Source organism: Oncorhynchus masou, chromosome 23 (assembly GCF_036934945.1).
Source record: "Oncorhynchus masou masou isolate Uvic2021 chromosome 23, UVic_Omas_1.1, whole genome shotgun sequence".
In the NCBI taxonomy this organism is placed as follows: domain Eukaryota; kingdom Metazoa; phylum Chordata; class Actinopteri; order Salmoniformes; family Salmonidae; genus Oncorhynchus; species Oncorhynchus masou.
In genome coordinates this window covers 64,442,660-64,466,605 of record NC_088234.1, presented here as the reverse complement: position 1 = coordinate 64,466,605, position 23,946 = coordinate 64,442,660, and the positions used below count along the sequence as shown (strand labels likewise).

The 23,946-nt window shown below is 41.6% G+C and overlaps 1 protein-coding gene across 2 annotated transcripts in view; it reads right to left on the bottom strand.

Annotated features, from left to right (window-relative positions):
• Window positions 1-22,084, bottom strand: part of LOC135511201 (lysyl oxidase homolog 4-like) — a 45,327-nt gene extending 23,243 nt beyond the window's left edge. The window contains exons 1-7 of one of the 2 annotated variants that reach the window (XM_064932833.1): window positions 21,952-22,084; window positions 20,078-20,404; window positions 17,750-18,057; window positions 17,234-17,448; window positions 7,754-7,792; window positions 2,750-2,963; window positions 2,242-2,419 (exon numbers count right to left, since the gene is read on the bottom strand). In XM_064932833.1, coding sequence (XP_064788905.1) covers window positions 2,242-2,419; window positions 2,750-2,963; window positions 7,754-7,792; window positions 17,234-17,448; window positions 17,750-18,057; window positions 20,078-20,402 — 1,279 coding nt within the window. In that variant the 5' untranslated portion in view covers window positions 20,403-20,404; window positions 21,952-22,084. Of the gene's footprint in view, window positions 1-2,241; window positions 2,420-2,749; window positions 2,964-7,753; window positions 7,793-17,233; window positions 17,449-17,749; window positions 18,058-20,077; window positions 20,405-21,699; window positions 21,772-21,951 lie in introns of those variants that run through there. The other variant, XM_064932835.1, reaches the window with a different exon arrangement.
• Between the last annotated feature and the right edge of the window lie 1,862 nt (window positions 22,085-23,946).

The window sequence follows — 23,946 nt, the reverse complement described above, 5'->3', positions numbered from 1 at the left end:
CCCAGTGAGGTACAGCAGATGTAGCCTGTGAACCCTATCATATCTCGTATCCAATCAGAGCTCTGCGTGTGCGTTACCTCACACACTTTTTGGGGTGGAAACCAGGTGCCTAGAACCATTGGAATGTCCCAACTCAAAGTATATCAATGTCAATACTTAAAGTAATAAACAGACATCACCTCCCATATGGTTATCTTTCAAAGTAGTAAATACTGTTTTATGTTTTATAAACTTTGTCACTAAATTACATTATGTATTCTGAACTGTAACGAAAAAAATGTGGGGTCCCGTCTCCTAATTATTTTCAAGTGTAAGTAGTAAGTAGTACTGATTAGTAATGTTCAGTGGTTGTGTCTTAATGTTTACCATTGTTTAATGTAATTGACCATTTGTCATTTTAATCCACCTGAGCAGGTATTTTTGAGAACAGTGCTCATTCCTCTAACAGTAACTAGAGGTAGAGATGTAAACAGTCATTGTTGAGAACAGTGCTCATTCCTCTAACAGTAACTAGAGGTAGAGATGTAAACAGTCATTGTTGAGAACAGTGCTCATTCCTCTAACAGTAACTAGAGGTAGAGATGTAAACAGTCATTGTTGAGAACAGTGCTCATTCCTCTAACAGTAACTAGAGGTAGAGATGTAAACAGTCATTGTTGAGAACAGTGCTCATTCCTCTAACAGTAACTAGAGGTAGAGATGTAAACAGTCATTGTTGAGAACAGTGCTCATTCCTCTAACAGTAACTAGAGGTAGAGATGTAAACAGTCATTGCTGAGAACAGTGCTCATTCCTCTAACAGTAACTAGAGGTAGAGATGTAAACAGTCATTGTTGAGAACAGTGCTCATTCCTCTAACAGTAACTAGAGGTAGAGATGTAAACAGTCATTGTTGAGAACAGTGCTCATTCCTCTAACAGTCCCTAAACCCTGCTTAATTAATGTTCCCTAAACCCTGCTTAATTAATGTTCCCTAAACCCAGCTTAATTAATGTTCCCTAAACCCTGCTTAATTAAGGTTCCCTAAACCCTGCTTAATTAAGGTTCCCTAAACCCTGCTTAATTAATGTTCCCTAAACCCAGCTTAATTAAGGTTCCCTAAACCCAGCTTAATTAATGTTCCCCAAACCCTGCTTAATTAATGTTCCCTAAACCGTGCTTAATTAAGGTTCCCTAAACCCAGCTTAATTAATGTTCCCCAAACCCAGCTTAATTTCAGAGAGAGGAAAATCCTAGGGTTTCCATCATAACCACTATTTGGGCTATTTGGGCTATTCTCACTAATGTCACCAGAATCATTCCATTTCCAGCTCCCTAAAGAGTCTTAAAGATTTTTATTTGTCTGTTTGATAGCCATGTGATAATGTTAAATATTGCATTGCTTATTTATCTTTAATGATTTATTGTCAATGCTATATTTAAACCCCTGACTGCATTTACTAAACTTATTGAGACTATTGAGCGAAAACGACACAAGTTATTCAACAGAACATGTCTCTCTTTTGTGCTTACCAAACTACAGTACATAAAAACACTTATTCTCTGTACATTTCCTCTGTCTGTCCGGCCGTCCATCTGTGTCTGTGAGTCTCTGCACTGTAATCTGGGGCAGCAGGGTAGCCTAGTGGTTAGAGCGTTGGACTAGTAACTGGAAGGTTGCAAGTTCAAACCCCCGAGCTGACGAGGTACAAATCTGTCGGTTTGACCCTTAACAGGCAGTTAACCCACTGTTCCCAGGCCGTCATTGAAAATAAGAATTTGTTCTTAACTGACTTACCTAGTTGAAAAAAAAATCTGGACTCTTAATATAGGCCTTTTCCAACATCACGTTAATGTGGCCTCACATACAAATCCATCCATCCATTCTCAGACCATTCAGCGGCAGACGGGCGTGGAGTCCTAAGATCAGTCCTAAACGTGGCAGGAAAAGTACCTCTGACTCACATTGGAATCATAAACTCTGACTCACATTGGAATCATGTACTCAGGGTACAGAGGTACACTGTTCCTGTGACCTAAGCCAGGACAGACATAGAGACATATACACAGCTTTATCATGGGTGTGTTCCCTCAGGTGCAAAAGACCCTGAATGAAACAGGCAGCGCAGGATGTTCACATGGCAAAACTGGGGGGAACTTTTTCCTTTGCCAGAGATAATAACAGTCTAACCCTTGACCCCTGTAGGAAAGACAGAGTCAGACAAAAAGACAGAGAATAGCAGATAGAGAGTCCTAGCCTACCTTGTCCCATGTGAGCTCCAGTGAGGGCCTCCTTGGCAGTTCCGAAGCCCAGCTCCCTGCACACCACGCTGGCTGAGTTGAGGTCCCAAAGGTGGTCTACGATGGTACCCCACTTCCCCTCCTTCAACACCTCCACACGGCCCTCGCCCAGCCTGGGGCCAGCCTTCAGACGCACCGGCTAGAGTGGGAGAGAAGAGATTTAGAGGCACAGAGAGAGATGGTGAGAGAGAGCGAGAGAGAGAATTGGAGAGAAAGAAAGAGAGAGAGACAAAGAGAGAGACAAAGAGAGAGACAAAGAGAGAGAGGGAGAGAATTGGAGAGAGAGAGAGAGAATTGGAGAGAAAGAAAGAGAGAGAGAGAAGGAGATTGAAAGACAGTGGCAAGGTCTTGGCTATTAGCACAGTGAGGCATGGAATGTGGTGTGTGTCAGTGTATGTGTGTGTGTGCATCAGTGTGTGTGTGCGTCAGTGTGTGTGTGCGTGCATGTGTGCCTGCGTCTGTCTCTTACTACAATTGGGTGGGGTGCTTGGGGTCTTCCAGATGACATGAGCGCAAACTGTGGTCCCAGTACACACCTCGCCACGGCGTGTCTCCCACTCTTACAGGGGGAGGGACTAAGTGGGATGGACAGCTTAGTGTGACACTCTGATAGGCTAGTCTCTGATCCCAGGCAGTGAACCTTCTCTACCCAGTAACTTTTCTTACTAGCCATGAGGCTCAGCCTAGGAAGGGGGAGAGAAGAGGTTGTAAGTGTATTAGAATGCTTTATAACACATGATAAAATACTAGATGGTAATTTTCCATTAAGAAAAATTGATGGGACTTGCTTTAATTCTTTACAAGTATTGTTGTGGTAGTGGAATATGTTTAAAATGTATTACTTAAGCCAAGAAGTTCAACATACTCAAAATTTAATTCAGTAAGATAATTGGTCTGATTACTTTGACAGACTACAATATCAACCTTATTACTTTGGATTGTGTGGCAGTTAGATCACATATTTTATCACAAATAACTAGACTCAGACTAGCCTACCAGACTTGTATACACTCCTACTAGAATAACTAGACTCAGAGTAGCCTACCAGACTTTGTACACTCCTACTAGAATAACTAGACTCAGAGTAGTCTACCAGACTTTGTACACTCCTACTAGAATAACTAGACTCAGACTAGCCTACCAGACTTGTATACACTCCTACTAGAATAACTAGACTCAGAGTAGCCTACCAGACTTTGTACACTCCTACTAGAATAACTAGACTCAGACTAGCCTACCAGACTTGTATACACTCCTACTAGAATAACTAGACTCAGAGTAGCCTACCAGACTTTGTACACTCCTACTAGAATAACTAGACTCAGAGTAGCCTACCAGACTTGTATACACTCCTACTAGAATAACTAGACTCAGAGTAGCCTACCAGACTTTGTACACTCCTACTAGAATAACTAGACTCAGAGTAGCCTACCAGACTTTATACACTCCTACTAGAATAACTAGACTCAGAGTAGCCTACCAGACTTTTATACACTCCTACTAGAATAACTAGACTTAGAGTAGCCTACCAGACTTTATACACTCCTACTAGAATAACTAGACTCAGAGTAGCCTACCAGACTTTGTACACTCCTACTAGAATAACTAGACTCAGAGTTGACTACCAGACTTTGTACACTCCTACTAGAATAACTAGACTCAGAGTAGCCTACCAGACTTTGTACACTCCTACTAGAATAACTAGACTCAGACTAGCCTACCAGACTTTGTACACTCCTACTAGAATAACTAGACTCAGAGTAGTCTACCAGACTTGTATACACTCCTACTAGAATAACTAGACTCAGAGTAGCCTACCAGACTTTGTACACTCCTACTAGAATAACTAGACTCAGAGTAGTCTACCAGACTTGTATACACTCCTACTAGAATAACTAGACTCAGAGTAGCCTACCAGACTTGTATACACTCCTACTAGAATAACTAGACTCAGAGTAGTCTACCAGACTTTGTACACTCCTACTAGAATAACTAGACTCAGAGTAGTCTACCAGACTTGTATACACTCCTACTAGAATAACTAGACTCAGAGTAGCCTACCAGACTTGTATACACTCCTACTAGAATAACTAGACTCAGAGTTGACTACCAGACTTTGTACACTCCTACTAGAATAACTAGACTCAGAGTAGTCTACCAGACTTGTATACACTCCTACTAGAATAACTAGACTCAGAGTAGCCTACCAGACTTTGTACACTCCTACTAGAATAACTAGACTCAGAGTAGTCTACCAGACTTGTATACACTCCTACTAGAATAACTAGACTCAAAGTAGCCTACCAGACTTGTATACACTCCTACTAGAATAACTACACTCAGACTAGCCTACCAGACTTTATACACTCCTACTAGAATAACTAGACTCAGAGTAGCCTACCAGACTTGTATACACTCCTACGAGAATAACTACACTCAGACTAGCCTACCAGACTTGTATACACTCCTACTAGAATAACTACACTCAGACTAGCCTACCAGACTTGTATACACTCCTACTAGAATATCTACACTCAGACTAGCCTACCAGACTTGTATACACTCCTACTAGAATATCACAGTATATGACAACTGTAAAAATACAGTCTAATAAGATAAGGAGGCATTGTTGAAGTTAAAGAATACATTAAAAATATATATATATTTATCCCAAGCATTTATCCCCTACTTTAACCAAACATAAATGTCTTAATCATAGGATAAAGCTGTTAAAAGAAAGTTAATGACAGGATAAATAAATATAAGTAAGTAAGTTTACAGGGATGGACGGAGAGATGGACGGAGAGATGGACGGAGAGATGGAAGATCTTATGGATGAGAGATGGACGGAGAGATGGACGGAGAGATGGAAGACCTTATGGATGGAGAGATGGACGGAGAGATGGAAGACCTTATGGATGGAGAGATGGACGGAGAGATGGACGGAGAGATGGACGGATAGATGGACGGAGAGATGGACGGAGAGATGGACGGAGAGATGGAAGACCTTATGGATGGAGAGATGGACGGAGAGATGGACGGAGAGATGGACGGAGAGATGGAAGACCTTATAGATGGAGAGATGGACGGAGAGATGGACGGAGAGATGGATGAAGAGATGGATGAAGAGATGGATGGAGAGATGGACGGAGAGATGGAAGACCTTATGGATGGAGGGATGAAGGGATAAAATGAGGTTAAGTTGGACTGATTGGCACAATAAAGGACGGTTGAAGGTGTGGATGGTGTGTCTGTGTGTGTGTGTGTGTATGTGTGTGTGTGTGGGGGGGGGTGGTAGTAATCGTAGGATAAAGCAGATTTAAATAGCACAGAAGTAGACCAAGATGTTAAATGTATGTTTGTCTAAAGTGCTGGGAAAGTGGTCAAAATGGCAGTTGTTTGAAAAAATGAAGCTGAAAAGTTCTGATGCGGTTACTAAACCAGCTGTACAAGATGTTTCTGTTCTGATTCCAGATCTGAACAGTTCTGATGGGGTTACTAAACCAGCTGTTAAGATGTTTCTGTTCTGATTCCAGATCTGAATAGTTCTGATGGGGTTACTAAACCAGCTGTTAAGATGTTTCTGTTCTGATTCCAGATCTGAATAGTTCTGATGGGGTTACTAAACCAGCTGTTAAGATGTTTCTGTTCTAATTCCAGATCTGAATAGTTCTGATGGGGTTACTAAACCAGCTGTTAAGATGTTTCTGTTCTAATTCCAGATCTGAATAGTTCTGATGGGGTTACTAAACCAGCTGTTAAGATGTTTCTGTTCTGATTCCAGATCTGAATAGTTCTGATGGGGTTACTAAACCAGCTGTTAAGATGTTTCTGTTCTGATTCCAGATCTGAATAGTTCTGATGGGGTTACTAAACCAGCTGTACAAGATGTTTCTGTTCTGATTCCAGATCTGAATAGTTCTGATGGGGTTACTAAACCAGCTGTACAAGATGTTTCTGTTCTGATTCCAGATCTGAATAGTTCTGATGGGGTTACTAAACCAGCTGTACAAGATGTTTCTGTTCTAATTCCAGATCTGAATAGTTCTGATGGGGTTAGTAAACCAGCTGTTAAGATGTTTCTGTTCTGATTCCAGATCTGAATAGTTCTGATGGGGTTACTAAACCAGCTGTTAAGATGTTTCTGTTCTGATTCCAGATCTGCATAGCAGAGAGAGAACAACAGTCGTAACCTCTCCGTTTTTGGGAAAGTGCTCAAAACTGCAGTTGTTTGAAAAATCTGTTAATGCAGTTACTAAAACAGCTGTATCATTAGATCCGTAGTGTAAGTCTTGATTGGTAGTAGATATTTCTGTTCTTATTTCCAGATTTGAATAGTAGAGAAGTAGAACAAAGATGTCACACCATCTAACTTTTTGTCAAACTTCTTCGGGAAAGTGGTCAAAATGTCAGTTGTTAATTAAAGAAAATGTTGTTGATGCAGCCACTTAAACAACTGTAACTTTTGATTAGATAATTTTGTTATTAATACAGATTTGAATGGTAGAGTGGTAGAGGAAGATGTCTAAGTGTTTGGCAAAGTGGTCAAACAACTGATTTGTGTCAAAAGTTGCAATGTTGCCTTTACAGTGAATAGAAGTTGGAAGTGACGATGTCACAACGGGGACTTTTAGAATGTTGAAAATGTCACATTAAAGTGAATGAAGATGGAAAAAAAGAAAGACCAACAAAATCATAGTTTAAAAAGTATAAATAATATAACAAAGTTGTATGCAAGTACACTATTCCAGTCCAGTCTGCATTTTAAAGTTTGAATGGCATTTCTAGCTTAAAGGGTATAGGAGAAGTAGGGTGCAGAAGAATAAGAAGTACGACAAAGATTTAAAGTCTGAACGTTTGCTTTGCATGTCCCACCTAACTTTAATGTCTGGTCATTTATATCATCTCCGCTCCATGAAGAAGAGGAACAAGACTTTAATGTGTGCATATCTAATGTCTGGTCATTTATATCATCTCCGCTCCATGAAGAAGAGGAACAAGACTTTAATGTGTGCATAGCTAATGTCTGGTCATTTATATCATCTCTGCTCCATGAAGAAGAGGAACAAGACTTTAATGTGTGCATATCTAATGTCTGGTCATTTCTATAATCTCCGCTCCATGAAGAAGCGGAACAAGACTTTAATGTGTGCATAGCTAATGTCTGGTCATTTATATCATCTCCGCTCCATGAAGAAGAGGAACAAGACTTTAATGTGTGGTCATTTATATAATCTCCATTCCATGAAGAAGAGGAACAAGAGAAGCACTATCCAGGAACACTTCGTATGAATACTTTATAATGCATTACTATAGTAGATATACTGTATAGTAGATGCTATTTAGCAGACACTTTTATCCAAAATGACTTACAGTCATGTGTGCTAAAATCACATACACAAACAGTATCAACATCTGGAGAACAAAGAATGTGTAGTTAGTTGAGATGTTCCAACATCTGAGTTGGTCTTACTTTGTGGATGGATCAGCAAGCTTGGTGTCCCAGATTTTCCTGTGAAGAAACAGGAAAAATAGAAAAGGACGTTAGTATCTCTTCCGTTTATTAGTTGAGGTTTCGTGAAGCACCTGTTAGTTGTGGTGTGATGGTGTGATGACTAAAGCTTACCCACTGAGTTAGCTTTTGTAGACGACAACTGTCTGATGTGCTTGGTTCACGCCACACACAGTGATACCCAAACACTGACTGTAGATATCTGGTGTTTGTATGGTCCATGCCACACAGAATGATTCCCCCACACACACTGTTTATCAGCCACATCGGTAGGCATGTGTTGTTGGTGTACATGGACACAGACAGAAACAGTTATGTCCTAGAAGCATCTGTACCTGTCATACTGGCCTTACGGATGCCAACCAGTAGAAATACACTAACAAAGATACATATTGTCAGCCTAAAGAGAGGCCCATCTGTGTTGAGATACAGTAAATCGTTGTGTGTGTGTGTAAGTGGGATCGTGAAATGTTCCCTTCTTCTCTCTGACCAACACTTCCTGTCTCTCTTTCCTTTATGTTGGGGTGTAGATGTCTAGCCTAGGTCTGTGTGTATGTTTAGAACAACTGGTCAGAGTGTAGTAGGTCTATGTACACCCAGCTAAGCCAGGCTTTAAGAGAAGAACAATGATGTCTGTTGCCAACATACAGTAGATCTGCTCAAACAGCTGGGTTGTATTCATTATGCACCAAATGGAAGTAAACGGAATAAAACAGGGAGGGACTATGACTTCAATAACAAACACTTACTTGGCATTTTACAAGAACATTGCCAGTACAACGACATTTGTAAATAACTCTTGAAAGGGAGAAAGGGATTCAAACTAAATACCGCTCCTTTTGAAACTACTCATTATACTAACCAGCGTAGGCTGAGAAAATGTGACTTTCAACACCAACTATGGACGACATTGCTGGGAAAAGGTTGAAACAAAACACACACACAAACAAACAGTGTTGGCACACTTTAACCGTAAGAGCTGGTCAGTCTGTCCGAGAAACTCCCTCTCTCCCTCCCTCCCACTCGCTCACATACACAAACACGGTTGATCTGCATCGAAATATCTGTCCCACAGTTCCCACCCCTAGATGCCGAGAGTGCCAAACAGGAGCTGAGGCAGACTAGACTACATACACACACACACACACACACACACAACTCAGTCAGCTGCACTTAGGGAAACAAATACATCTACAGATATTCATAACACAGGATATTTGGATTTCCAACATGAAACTAACACATTCCTGCCTTGCTAGTCACAAAGTCTACAAAGGAGGATGTTGGAATGAAAGAGACATTGTTTCAGCCCCGGTGTTGTAAAGTAGCTAGAGTTACGTCCTGTAGAGTTATGTCCTGTAGAGTTACGCCTTGTAGAGTTACGTCCTGTAAGAGTTACGTCCTGTAGAGTTACGTCCTGTAGAGTTACGTCCTGTAGAGTTACGTCCTGTTACAGTGGGAAAGTAGATGTCCCTTCTTTCTGGTATGGTACCTCCTTGCACTATTTTTGTTGTTGACCTAAATATAGAATTACATACAGAAGCATTTTGCATTTACTGTAATATCATCTCTCATCACTGAGGCCTAATAGTAAATATTTGTTGTTTAACTTTTAAAATGTTCACCTTTCAACGGCACATTAACACTGTAACGAGAGTTGGGAAGCAAGTTCAGGGAGTGAAGTCAGTTTGCTGTGATCCCTTGAAAGTTATGCTTTTTATCCTTAGTCATAGGCAAAACATGTGCTTTCTCAGGTAAAATCTTTGCAGACGCTCTTATCCAGAGCAACTTACAGGAGAAATAAGGGTTAAGTGCCTTGCTCAAGGCACATTGACAGATTTTTCACCTAGTCAGCTCAGGGATTCGAACCAGCGACCTTTTGGTTCCTGGTACAACGGCTCTTTTAAGATAGCTCGCTATCTTGACAGGATACAACGTGTCATTTGGGTGAACTATCCCTTTAAAGCATCAAAGGTTGAACTATTAGACCCCGAGTGTCGATGTCCGTGCCCTCGCGGAAATCAAACTAGTATAATAACAAATACACAGCAAAATCTGTCTGTTTAAGGTGGAGATGTGTTTTTTTGTTGCATGTGCTGCATCTCAATCCATCGCATCTGCCAATAGAGGCCTTCCATTGGCCAGGTCACCCATGATACACCCCATCCATGTCACAGGGCGTCAGGAGATGGAGTGGAAACTGGCCACGAGAGGCAACAGTAAGCACTGTTACCTTCAAGTCGGTTTTGGTGTTGTAGACGGGGATGCTGGATGAGAGTAAGAGTCTGCCTCTAATTCCAGAGGTTGTAAGTTTAAATCCAGTGATGTAAAGTTAGTTTTGATTTTTTTTTTAAGCCTATCCCAGACCTTAACCCTTATCATAAGTAACCTTTCAGAATGAATGCCTAACCTTAAGAATTCAGAGTTAATGCCTAACCTTAAGAATTCAGAGGTAATGCCTAACCTTAAGAATTCAGAGTTAATGCCTAACCTTAAGAATTCAGAATGAATGCCTAACCTTAAGAATTCAGAATGAATGCCTAACCTTAAGAATTCAGAGGTAATGCCTAACCTTAAGAATTCAGAGGTAATGCCTAACCTTAAGAATTCAGAGTTAATGCCTAACCTTAAGAATTCAGAATGAATGCCTAACCTTAAGAATTCAGAATGAATGCCTAACCTTAAGAATTCAGAGGTAATGCCTAACCTTAAGAATTCAGAGGTAATGCCTAACCTTAAGAATTCAGAGTTAATGCCTAACCTTAAGAATTCAGAGTTAATGCCTAACCTTAAGAATTCAGAGTTAATGCCTAACCTTAAGAATTCAGAATGAATGCCTAACCTTAAGAATTCAGAATGAATGCCTAACCTTAAGAATTCAGAATGAATGCCTAACCTTAAGAATTCAGAGTTAATGCCTAACCTTAAGAATTCAGAGGTAATGCCTGAACTTAACCTTAAACACTTCGAAATTTGATGTTTGGAACAACTTCGAAATGTTTATGTTTGAGGAACATGGATGAATGTCTAATTCTGATGTGAAACTGAGAGCTGGTAGCCACAACTGCGGTGTTTGTCAGACCAGGAGACATTCCAAAAATCAGTCTTCTCACGAAAACATCTGTAGCGTCAGAACGGTTTGGCCTACAAACTAATATGACCATTCCATGGAAAGATGAGACTCTCACAAACAAATATATGTCAGTTGTATTTGCTTTAGGATGCCCACAAGCCTCAAGACACGTCGGAATGTGGCCCAGTACCAGTTACATAAATAAATGGAGGTAAGCACTGAGTATACAAAACATTAAGAAAACCTGCTTTTTCCATGTCATAGACTGACCAGGTGATACAAGGTGAAAGCTATGATCCCTTATTGATGTCACTCATTAAATCCACTTCAATCAGTGTAGATAAAGGGGAGGAGACGGGTTAAAGGAGGATTTCTAAGCCTTTAGACAATAGAGACATGGATTGTGAATGTGTGCCATTCAGAGGGTGAATGGGCAAGACAAAAGACTGAAGTGCCATTAAACCGGGTATGGTAGTAGGTGCCAGGCTCACCGGTTTGAGTAAAGAACTGCAACGCTGCTGGGTTTTTCACACTCAACAGTTTCCCGTGTGTATAAAGAATGGTCCTCCACCCAACTGACATCAAGCCAACTTGACTGACATCAAGCCAACTCAACTGTGGGAAGCATTGCAGTCAACATTAGCCAGCATCCCTGTGGATGTTAGCTGAAGCCATCAAAAGTTGAATTATAAGTATATGTAAGTTTCAGACAGACATATACTGCAGCAGTAAGGTCATGCTAAAGAGCTTGTGGTGGATTGAGACAGACACACACGCTGCGAATTGAACACTTATTCTTAAATGAAATTCGTAAAATAACTTGGATGTGTCTACCATGTGTCTCTGTTGTAAAACGTTCGTAACCCAGAGAATAGACACACACACATATATGCAAAGGCGCACCCGCACACACACACACCCACCCACACACACGTAACCAGGGGAGAGAATGTCTGTGACATAATTGTGACCTCACCACACACCAATCAAACCAACTATTTCCCCCACCACACTGGCACTGACTAAATTGAGCACTGAGGAAAGAAAACCACATATCAACCATTTCCCAGACTCCTTTGATTCAGTTACAGTATATTTGGTTGAACTTTGGTGGAACTTCACCTAAGTTCCCTTAACTTCAACCTAACTCCAAAGCATTGGAAAAAAGTGCTATATAAAACCCATGTATTGTTACTACTACTCTAACTTTATTCACGCTACTTCTCCTGACTTTGAAGATACAGTGTCCTCAGAAAGTATTCATACTCCTTGACTTATTCCACATTTAGTTGTGTTACAGCCTGAACTCAAAATGGATTAAATAGATGTTTTTCTCTCACCGATCTGCACAGAATTCCCCATAATGACAAAGTGAAAACATGTTTTTAGATTTTTTTGCTAATTTATTAAAAATGAAATACAGAAATATCTCATTTACATGAGCATTCACACCCCTGAGTCAATACATTTTAGAATCAACTTTGGCAGCGATTACAGCTGATGAGTATTTCTGGGTAAGTCTCTAAGAGCTTTGTTCACCTGTATTGTAGAATATTTGCACAAGCTCAAGTTGTTTGTCCCTTAACTCTTTCCGTGTCAAGTCTTGCCATGGATTTTCAAGCCGATTGAATTAAGTCAAAACTGTAACTCTGCCACCCACTGTCTTCTTGGTAAGCAACTCCAGTGTATATTTGGGCCTGTGTTTTAGGTTATTGTCCTGCTGAAAGGTGAATTTGTCTCCCAGGTTTGAACCAGGTTTTCCTCTAGGATTTTGCCTGTACTTAGCTGTATTCTGTTTATTTTTATCCTTAAAAAACGTCCTAGTCCTTGCCGATGACAAGCATACCCATAACATGATGCATCTACCACCAAGCTTGAAAATATGAACAGCGGTGTGTTGTGTTGGATTTCCCCCAAACATGACACTTTATAATCAGGACATAAAGTGTATTACTTTGCCCAATTTGTTTGCAGTTTTACTTTAGCACCTTATTGCAAAACGGATGCATGTACAGGCTTCCGTATTTTCACAATATGTTAGTATTGGGGAGAAACTACAATGTTGTGGATCCATCCTCAGTTTTCTCCTATCACGGCCATTAAACTCTGTAACTGTTTTAAAATCACATTTGGCCTCATGGTGAAATCCCTGAGAGGTTTCCTTCCTCTCCGGCAACTGAAGGACGGACGCCTCTGTCTTTGTAGTGACTGGTTGTATTGATACACCACCGAAAGTGTAATTTATAACTTCACCATGCTCAAAAGGGATATTCAACGTCTGCTGTTTTTAATTTTTACCCATCTACCAATAGGTGCTCTTCTTTGCGAGGATTTTGGAAAACCTCCCTGGTCTTTGTGGTTAAATCAATGTTTGAAATTCACTGCTCGAGGGACCTTACAGATAATTGTATTGTGAGATGAGAGAGATGAGGTAGTCATTCAATAATCATATTAAACACTAAGACATATCAGCTTTTCATTTAAAAAACAACATAATTCCAGTTTGACATTATGGTGTATTGAGTGCAGGCCAGTAACACAAAATCTCTATTGAATTCATTTTAAATTGAGGCCGTAACACAGCAAAATGTGGAAAAAGTCGAGGAGTGTGAATACTTTCTGAAGGTACTATATTTAGGGTGCACATATCCCTCTTTCTCTACTACGATTGTACAAATGTTAATTAGCTAGCTAGTGTATATTATGAACACTTGTATGAACACACATATTGAGCAGGTGGGTTAGAAAACAGAACTACTGTTCACTACACCTCTGACTCTATAATGGTATGTGTTTAAATGTGTTTAACGTTTCTCCTTCCCAGAACCCCAGTCTGCCTGTATAATCAGCGTGCTACAGGCTCTACCCCCCGTTTACCAACCCAGAGAGAGCGAGAGAGAGAGAGAGAGAGAGAGAGAGAGAGAGAGAGAGAGAGAGAGAGAGGCTAATTATAAGGGGACCCACCCCTGTTGCTAAACGACAACAATCACCCTGCTGTTTCTTTATTCATCACCGTCACACTCCCTTGCTTTCCTTACCACTTTCCCTTACCCTGCAGTGCCAGAAGAAGAGGAGTATCCCATGCAATGTTTGAACCCCGGATATGAATAGCAACTACTTTCAACACCAAATGTCTTTGTCAGGATGGTGATTGCTGGGAACCATCGATCTTAGATCCACAGTTTTGAGTTGTCCAGATGAAGTTGCATAGTTGCAAAGTCTATGGGCTCAGAGATGATAGCCTGTGAGCTCCTCCTTGGCGATGGACGATCTCTTATGCAAGTACAGTACATGTAATAAAACATGTCAGTCAAAACACAACTGAATGAATTACAGCTTGGGCTGACAACCACAGTTAAACGCCAAAATCACAGCTGCCCGCCATACATACATACATACATACATACATACATACATACATACATACATACATACATACATACATACATACATACATACATACATACATACATACATACATACATACATACATACATTTGACCTTTATGTAACCAGGCAAGTCAGTTAAGAACAAATTCTTATTTTCAATGACGGCCTAGGAACAGTGGATAAACTGCCTGTTCAGGGGCAGAACGACAGATTTGTACCTTGTCAGCTCGGGGGTTTGAACTTGCAACCTTCCGGTTACTAGTCCAACGCTCGAACCACTAGGCTACCCTGCCGTCCCATAAATCAAAAGAAGCTATATAAATTAGAGACAAGCTCACATTAGATCACTCAGGTTTCTCAGATCTGAGACACCAACCGAGACTGAATCGGTTACAAAAAATGTCACTCTAAGGAAAATGACGCCCCATCTGGGCAGAAGCGCAATTAATCAATTGTAGGACCTCTAATCTCCACGGTGACAGAGAGAGACAGACAGTTGCTGACACAGTGGGTCCACAGCTGGGCCCAAGCTATAATTGGAGACAGTAGAAAACCCTGGGTAGTCTGAGTGGCTCAGTCCTACACACTGTTCTTCACACACACAGACACACACACACACACACACACACACATGAACGATGCGCACACACACACACACACGCACTTACAGCCATCAACAGACAGACACACACACACACAGCTATAAGTGGGGTGTTTTTTCTCTGGCGGCAAGCAGGGCAGAAGCCTGGAGAGCCTCAGTACTGGCAAACCTACAATTACAACATCTCCAGGGTCTCATCCAGACCAGTAGACACGGACAAGAGCCAGGAAGGGACAGGAGCCATATGCTCTGGTCTCGTTTGAGCTTTCTAAGAATGGAGCAGAGATTGTCTGAACAAGCTACTGTAGGTCAATTCATGCCAGGTCATGCCAGTCCTAATTGGGTTCTACTGGGTTAGGACTACAGTAACTTTCATTTTCTGTGAAATAAATGATATTTTCATTTAGGTTCTTGGACGAATGTGATAATTATCAAAGTTACAGACTGCACCTTTAAGCCATGTTAAAATCAATCAATCATCAGTAAGTCAATCACTCATTCTATTTTAGAATGTGGGGATATTGGGCTACACATAAAAACTGTAGTGTCTTAAATTATCAACCAACCAGGACTAAAATACTAATAAAATCCATGAGAACAAAACTATAAAATAGAAAAACTGGCCTTAATAAACTATATAGACTTTAAACATGTCTGTCTAATCTGAGGTATAAAAAAAACAATCTGGCCTTTCTGGGTCATATCAGAGTGATGTGGTGCCAGGGATAAAGCTTTCACTAGCTGGACCAGCAGGCACACAAACACTGGGGTACAGTTCAGTAGGCACGCAATTAAAGAAAACGCTTTGAAACAGATGGAATTTAGCCAATGAGAAAGTCCCTTTTTGTTGTGTGTTTCCAGATGTGTTCTCTCGTTTGTCCCTTCGGAACACAACACCAGGTCAACCCTAGGACACAGAGACCCAACTGAATTAAAATAGAAAGCAACCACTGCCGTCCCAAATGCCTTGTTATTTACTCAACTGAGAATGAAACATACTGACAGAAAAACAAACTGGCGGTTTGAACTCTGAAAAGATAATGGCCAAATATCTGTACTTGCGTTCTAAAAAGTAGGCATTTTGGGTTTTCAAAAATAGAATGTTTTATAGTATTTGATATTTGGAAAATGTTGTATGATTTAAGTGTCTTGATTCATACTTATTTAGGCTTTTCATGTCGTAGAATTATCTGAACACTATTGAGGAAGAGTCTTCTTGTCAGATCCATGTGTGTTTGACAGCAGCCTATAATTAGCTGAGGTGACAAGCTGTACCCAAATGAACAAGCAGTAGAGAAGGTTTGCTATGGTCATTCTCCCCACTCCCTCAACAGTCTTCGCTTCCACCCCAATGGACATTTATTTATTCATCACTGCTACAGTTGTAGCATGATGTATATAGTCCTATTTCTATTTCTATTGGTTTTTTTTTATTACCATTTCCATTATTTTGGGGTGGCAGGGAGCCTAGTGGTTAGAACAGGTAGCCTAGTGGTTAGAGCAGGGATCCTAGTGGTTAGAGCAGGGAGCCTAGTGGTTAGAGCAGGTAGCCTAGTGGTTAGAGCAGGGATCCTAGTGGTTAGAGCAGGGAGCCTAGTGGTTAGAACAGGGAGCCTAGTGGTTAGAGCAGGGAGCCTAGTGGTTAGAGCAGGGAGCCTAGTGGTTAGAACAGGGATCCTAGTGGTTAGAGCAGGGAGCCTAGTGGTTAGAGCAGGGAGCCTAGTGGTTAGAGCAGGAAGCCTAGTGGTTAGAGCAGGGATCCTAGTGGTTAGAGCAGGGAGCCTAGTGGTTAGAGCAGGGATCCTAGTGGTTAGGGCAGGAAGCCTACTGGTTAGAGAGTTGGGCCAGTAACTGAAAGGTTGCTAGATCGAATCCCCGAGCTGACAAGGTAAACATCTGTCGTTCTGCCCCTGAACAGGCAGTTAACCCACTGTTCCTATGCTGTTATTGTAAATAAGAATGTGTTCTTAACTGACTTACCTAGTTTAAATAAAGGTTAAAAAAATACATATATATATATATATATATACACATTTACCTTAACCCTAGATGTTGTAGCTCACTGTACCCTGCAATCCCTCCTGTTACCCTGAACATGTGACTATTAAACACTCTGAATCTGAACAACAAACCCTCCTGTAACCCTGAACATGTGACTACTAAACACTCTGAATCTGAACAACAATCACACCTGTTACCCTGAACATGTGACTATTAAACACTCTGAATCTGAACAACAATCCCACCTGTTACCCTGAACATGTGACTATTAAACACTCTGAATCTGAACAACAATCACACCTGTAGCTCTGAACATGTGACTATTAAACACTCTGAATCTCTGAATCTGCAGGGCTGAATTGAGTGGTTTATTTACTTGTATGTTCTTTCGTTGTGTAGTTCTGCCTCAGGGAATCCCAGCATTCCACACACCACTCTGCTGCTGTTGAGGTTCCAGCCCAGGTCACACACCTGCCTCCATCTCCCAGCATGCTTCACTTCCACCACGCCCTCAGTGATCAGGGCCCGCTTCTTAGTGTGCATCAGGATGGGCCGCAGACGCACCTCCTGGATACGCACCTTGCTGGAATACTGAGGGGGAGGGGATTTCTTAAAACTTTGCTGTAAAAAGGTTTGATCAAGGACACTTTCAAATTCAAGTGAATCATTTCCAACTGTGACAGTAAATATATAGATTGATTGGTTAATTGATTGGCATTGGCAGTATCGGTGGTGGATCAGCATATACCAGACTTTAGCAAGTACCAGAGTTATAGAGTTGGTGGTGCCCACTGTAGCTGCTTACCAGGTTGTATAGATGTTGTCTCAGGTTATGTCTACTTTACTACCTGCGGTAGCAGGGATAGAGAGTATAAGGTGCAATGCTACCTACCGGGTTGTAGTGGTGCTGTCTCTGGCTGGGCCTCTCTGGAGGGTGTCCGTTCCCATGATGGGCCTGTCGGGGGTTACTGCGGCTGGCCAGGATGCTTTGCCACTGGGGCGAGACGCTGACATCCGGACGCAGGGCCACTGACTGACCATTACGTGACCCCGTGACCTGGTCCAGTCGTCGCTCCGGACTGCAGACCACGCCAAGGTCCTCAGAGTGCTTGCAATCATTGACACCCCAGCCATTATGTTTACAGTCTTTCACAGTCTTCTCTGTGCCGTCACAACGCACGTTGTCCATCCAGATAGGACCTGGGGATGGTGGAAACAGGGTTATTATCGGATATGGACATCAACTTGTCATTGATGTATGGTTGGACGGATTAAAGTATTTTCTGATTGATTGACTGATTGAATCATCCATCCCTTTTTTCATTCCTTCATTCCTTCACTGATATAATAATTGATAGCCACATTTGATAAAAATGTGCCGTAAATATGCCATATACAGTAATAAGATGCAACTGTGGGACTAGGGAGCCTGTCTCCCGAGCTTCGGTAGGCCTCCAACACCCAACTGTGGGACTAGGGAGCCTGTCTCCCCAGCTTCTGTAGGCCTCCAACACCCAACTGTGGGACTGGGAGCCTGTCTCGCCAGCTTCTGTAGGCCTCCAACACCCAACTGTGGGACTGGGAGCCTGTCACCCCAGCTTCTGTAGGCCTCCAACACCCAACTGTGGGACTGGGAGCCTGTCTCCCCAGCTTCTGTAGGCCTCCAACACCCAACTGTGGGACTAGGGAGCCTGTCTCCCCAGCTTCTGTAGGTCTCCAACACCCAACCGTGGGACTGGGAGCCTGTCTCCCCAGCTTCTGTAGGCCTCCAACACCCAACTGTGGGACTAGGGAGCCTGTCTCCCCAGCTTCTGTAGGTCTCCAACACCCAACCGTGGGACTGGGAGCCTGTCTCCCCAGCTTCTGTAGGCCTCCAACACCCAACTGTGGGACTAGGGAGCCTGTCTCCCAGCTTCTGTAGGTCTCCAACACCCAACCGTGGGACTGGGAGCCTGTCTCCCCAGCTTCTGTAGGTCTCCAACACCCAACTGTGGGACTGGGAGCCTGTCTCCCCAGCTTCTGTAGGCCTCCAACACCCAACTGTGGGACTGGGAGCCTGTCTCCCCAGCTTCTGTAGGTCTCCAACACCCAACTGTGGGACTAGGGAGCCTGTCTCCCCAGCTTCTGTAGGCTTCCAACACCCAAGTTTACATCACCAATTACATCACCAAAATAACCCTGCAGTGAATGAGCTGAGCCTGCCACCATCATAAAGACACAAAGAAAACTTATGGGACTTCACTGCACTCCTCATTACAGTCGCTGCCTGGCAGGCTGGCGTGGCAATATACGGCCTGAGAGGAACATTTGTTTTAGAGTAATGACAGCCTTGCCCTGCCAGCGATGTGCTACACTTGCCTTGTTTTATAGACATGCTTTATTTCCAACTTTAAATTACAATTAAAGGGAAGGCTGAGTGAACCGACATGGCAGTAGCTAGGCTAGCTGTCGAGCACTGCCATCCTATCCTGGGATAGGCTACTGCAGTTGTGAAATATCTATTTACTAATCATGCCTGCCAGTAAATGTCAAGTGCTTTAGAAACTGAAAGGTTTAGGAACTGAATTTTAGTTAGAATGCAGGTGCCCTCTTCACAGGATTGGAAAGATAGGCCTATGGATAAAAGTTCACCCAAATGACTCAATTATATATTGGCTTCCTTACCATGTAAGCAGTCTATGGATGAGGAATGACAGCAATCCATGCATTGGTTTACTTTCCTTGGTTCTGTTTCCACATGCTAACGTTTTTGAATTTGTGGCACAAATCCCACAGATCGATATGAGCTTTTTCTGCACATCATGTTCATATTATCTATAACTGACTTTGTTAAGCTTCACAATAAATGTTTGATACTTTCAGATGATTCGGACATGATGCGTGAAAAATGCTAATATCGGTCCAATGACTTGAATGGGATTAGTGCACCAAATGCTAAAACGTTAGCACGTGGAAACAGTGACAGGGAAATTAAAGCATTTATTCCTGTCATATGTTGTTCATAGACTGCTTACAGGGTAATTTTGTAATTTGTGTAATTTAGTAATTTTGGTGAACTATCCCTTTAACATCTGACAGCCATTTAAAAAATAATGGAAGCTGACTGTCTTCTTTTAATGTACCTTTCGATTTTAAAGAGTATATTATCTGTATTACATTACAGAAATAAAGATACGTTTTGATCATTGCAAAAATGCAGAAACTGCTCTGGAATGCTTACCATCACCCTCTCCATATTTGGCACTGTGCGCCCACGTGATGCCGGTCTGAAAGCCCAGCTCGCGGCAGACGACTTTGGCTAGTTTGATATCCACTTCGTCATCACACACCGTCCCCCACGTGCTGTTGTGAAGCACTTCCACGCGACCCTCGTTCAGTCCCCGGGCGAAGTTTCCCGCCAGGCGCACCTTGGAAACCGGAGCGCGCGCGGTCCTGCTGCGTGGTGAGGATGACGACCATCGGCGGGGTTCCGAAAGCGCGGAGGAGGAGAGGAAGAGGAGGAGGAGCAGAGAACTCAAGCAGATGAGGAAGATGCGATGCATCATGTCTGTGTATGGAATATCGTCCAGGAGATAGAGAGAGAGAGAATTGGGTTAGTAGAGTCATCAACATAATTGACTGAAGGTAATTAGTTGTTTATTAATTGAGTAGATTTGATAGTGTGATCAATAGTATTTTATTGAGAGATGATTCATCCCAATTCAATATTTTGCTACCCTAAAAGAAGAGGCATTATTTTGGCTCATAACCAGCAGTGCAATTGTAAGGGAGTAAGAGAGTGAGAGAGATATGGCTATCTTCAAACAGGCCAATACTGACATCATCTGGACAGAGTTGGCCTATTCTGTCCTATTCAGAGCTGGAAGACAGGTAGGCTACAGGTAAGTGGACAGGTTAGTCTCTCTCTCACTCTCAAAATACATTTGAACAACATAAAAATAAGCTTAATCCAAAATTTACAGATACAATGAAGAGGACCTGATAGAAACCAGTCCGATATGAGCAGGATATGATGAAACTCTTTGTCATTCCAGACATGAAAATCTGAAGTTCAACCACAGAACCATGGTTGCATTTCACATAGACATACAATTAGTCTAGAAATATTTCAGTTCTTAAATTCTTTCAGCCCCAGATATGTACAAGTATCACCCTGGAGCTATTGAAACATTTCACCCCATCACAGACACAGCGAGACAGGCAGTCAGAAGGACAGACAGCATTGCATAATACTATAAATTGACTAAATAACTCCACAAATGTTTGAGACATTCACTGTATCCTCAGAAACACATGAGAATACGCTAGATCACATTGACTTGCACAGAAGCCACAACTGTCTTTGTGTAATTACATATCAGAATACAGAATAGAGCTTTATCATAAATGATGATAATTACATTTGGAACAAAATTCCACATTTGAATGAAACGTAATCTTAAAAAATGGATGAGGTTGATGTTCATCAAATCATGTTTATTCTTTAATCAACTAATCCAGAAAGAAGCAACCACTCATGTTTAACTACCTGATCATCCCTGTATGAGAAAACACAACCAGATAAAAGCCAACATGTCAACTTAACATAAGTTACCTAGACTAATATATTTCTCTGAAAATGTGTATTTGAATTATACATTAAAAGCACTGCAAGGTCAATAAAAAGGGAATAAAATGAGAATAAAAGAGCAGGAGAAGGTACAATTCTGTTGTTCTGCCCCTGAACAGGCAGTTAACCCACTGTTCCTAGGCCGTCATTGAAAATAAGAATTTGTTCTTAACTGACTTGCCTGGTTAAATAAAGGTGAAATAAAATACAAATAAAAATGAGGATGGACTCACCTGATAGAAAGCTACAGACACAGCTGTCCTACACATCCCAGACCGGGAGAGGAGAGAGTGACTGAGTAAGGAGGATGGACTCACCTGATAGAAAGCTACAGACACAGCTGTCCTACACATCCCAGACCGGGAGAGGAGAGAGTGACTGAGTAAGGAGGATGGACTCACCTGATAGAAAGCTACAGACACAGCTGTCCTACACATCCCAGACCGGGAGAGGAGAGAGTGACTGAGTAAGGAGGATGGACTCACCTGATAGAAAGCTACAGACACAGCTGTCCTACACGTCCCAGACCGGGAGACAAGAGAGTGACTGAGTAAGGAAGGGTGCCTGCTAGATGAGGTCTCTGGTCAATCTTTCTCTTTCTTCTCCTGCCTCCCTCATTCCCTCCCACATTTCTTCTCTCTCTCTTTTTAAGAATTTTCCTGCTCACTCAGAAATGCTGACACACACAGACACACACACAATTGTTTAATTGCATTTTGATTTAACTATAAACATAGTTTGGGGTGTGTGTGCATTTTAAATGGTGCTGTTGGGAAATAATGATCTGTTTTCAGATACTGTCTGTGTATAATTTCACTGTTGTACAACATCCCACACATCTCTTGTACCAATAGAGATAAAATGTAGTCACATGTAACAAATAAAGTATCTTCTCACAACCCACTACATCTCCTATAAACTCACAGGGAGACAAATCTCACTTGATAGACGGTAAAGTGATGAACCTGTTCAGTTTGTATCCTTGATTTTTCACGATCACATGAATAAAATAACAATGTGCAGTACGGGAGGAGTCAACAGTGGGTGGATCTGAGTAATCTTTCAAACAAAAACATCCAGGTTGAATGACTGTAAATGATGTCTTACGCCTTCTTAATGGGTTCAACTATAATGCAAAAGTATTCCATCCTCCATGTTCTGTATTGACAGCATGGTACTGTTGTCTCTACAGGGAGGAGAGATAGGATTCTAGCTTAATAATGTCAAAAACAATCCAAACGTTTTATCACAGAAACATAATGAAATACTGGGGTAATACCTTTGACATGAAAGAAGAATCCGTGTCTGTCCTTTGAATTTATTAATTAATTTAACCATTCAAATAAATCAACATGAGAGCGTATATGTCCTGTACATTCAAGACTGATTATGTGTCATGAAGTAATTAATTAATAAATGAGTGAATGATCCTAATCATCAAATCATTCACATTTAGAGTCACATGTTTCTGCTAGTGACACCATCAAATTCTCTTCTCTGATAGGCTGACGGTTGCCTTTACACAACCTCGGTCCAGAATGTTTTACACAACAAGTCTTCGAAGAGGCCAACATTATGTAAGTCTGTGTGTGTGTGTGTTGTGTAAATGCTACCAACAGGAAGTTGCTATGTCAGGAATAGTTCCAAAATGTCAAGTTCCAAGTATCCCAAAGAAGCTGCGTAAACCACAGGGTATATATTTCCTTGTTGAGCCCAACCGCAAACCAGCGTTTTAAAATAGGCCCAGCCTCCTTGTCTCTCTCTCTGCTAGTGGAAGGGTGGTAGTCAGAGATGGGAGTATTGATGAGGGCACCAGTGAGGAACGTGTGATACGTGAGAGGTGGATTTCTAAGGTCACTTGCCCTTACTTCACTGTTTACCTAAGTGTGGCCGCAATTTCCTGATAAAGCAGGAAGAATAAAAAGCTGTTCTTTGACTCTTTGACTTCAAATTGCAAGGTTTTGATAGACAATTGGAATCACAGCTGTTGTCTTTTATACGGTGCAGTAGGCTTATATCTTCTGTATCTAAGACTATGCACGTCGTTTCCAAGGGAGACATCTCCAGGGGATTGTTCAGTCAATCATCATGTGTCTTTATACGTTAGGGATTATTCTGTTCTTCCCGCATGAATGATATATTTTCTAGAACTAATTTGTATATTAGCTTTCACCCTTACACTGCATTACATACAGCATGTCTTTATGGCTTCTATATGTAATACAGCAAGTTAGTCTGTTCTGGGATCAGTTCAGTGTTCAGTAGATCACGGTTGTGTTCATGGCCATGCAATGGAACATTTTTTTAAACGTTTTGCAATGGAAACAAATGTTTTTTGTGTTTCCTATTGGGCATTTCCGATAAGAAGTCCCACAGTCCCTACCTGTTTCAGTAAATGTTCTTCTATTTGGTGCCTATTTGGTCCCTCCTCCAGGTGTCCAGGTTTGTTTGTCTGCTTGTTGGAAAGGTGTTTATTTGAT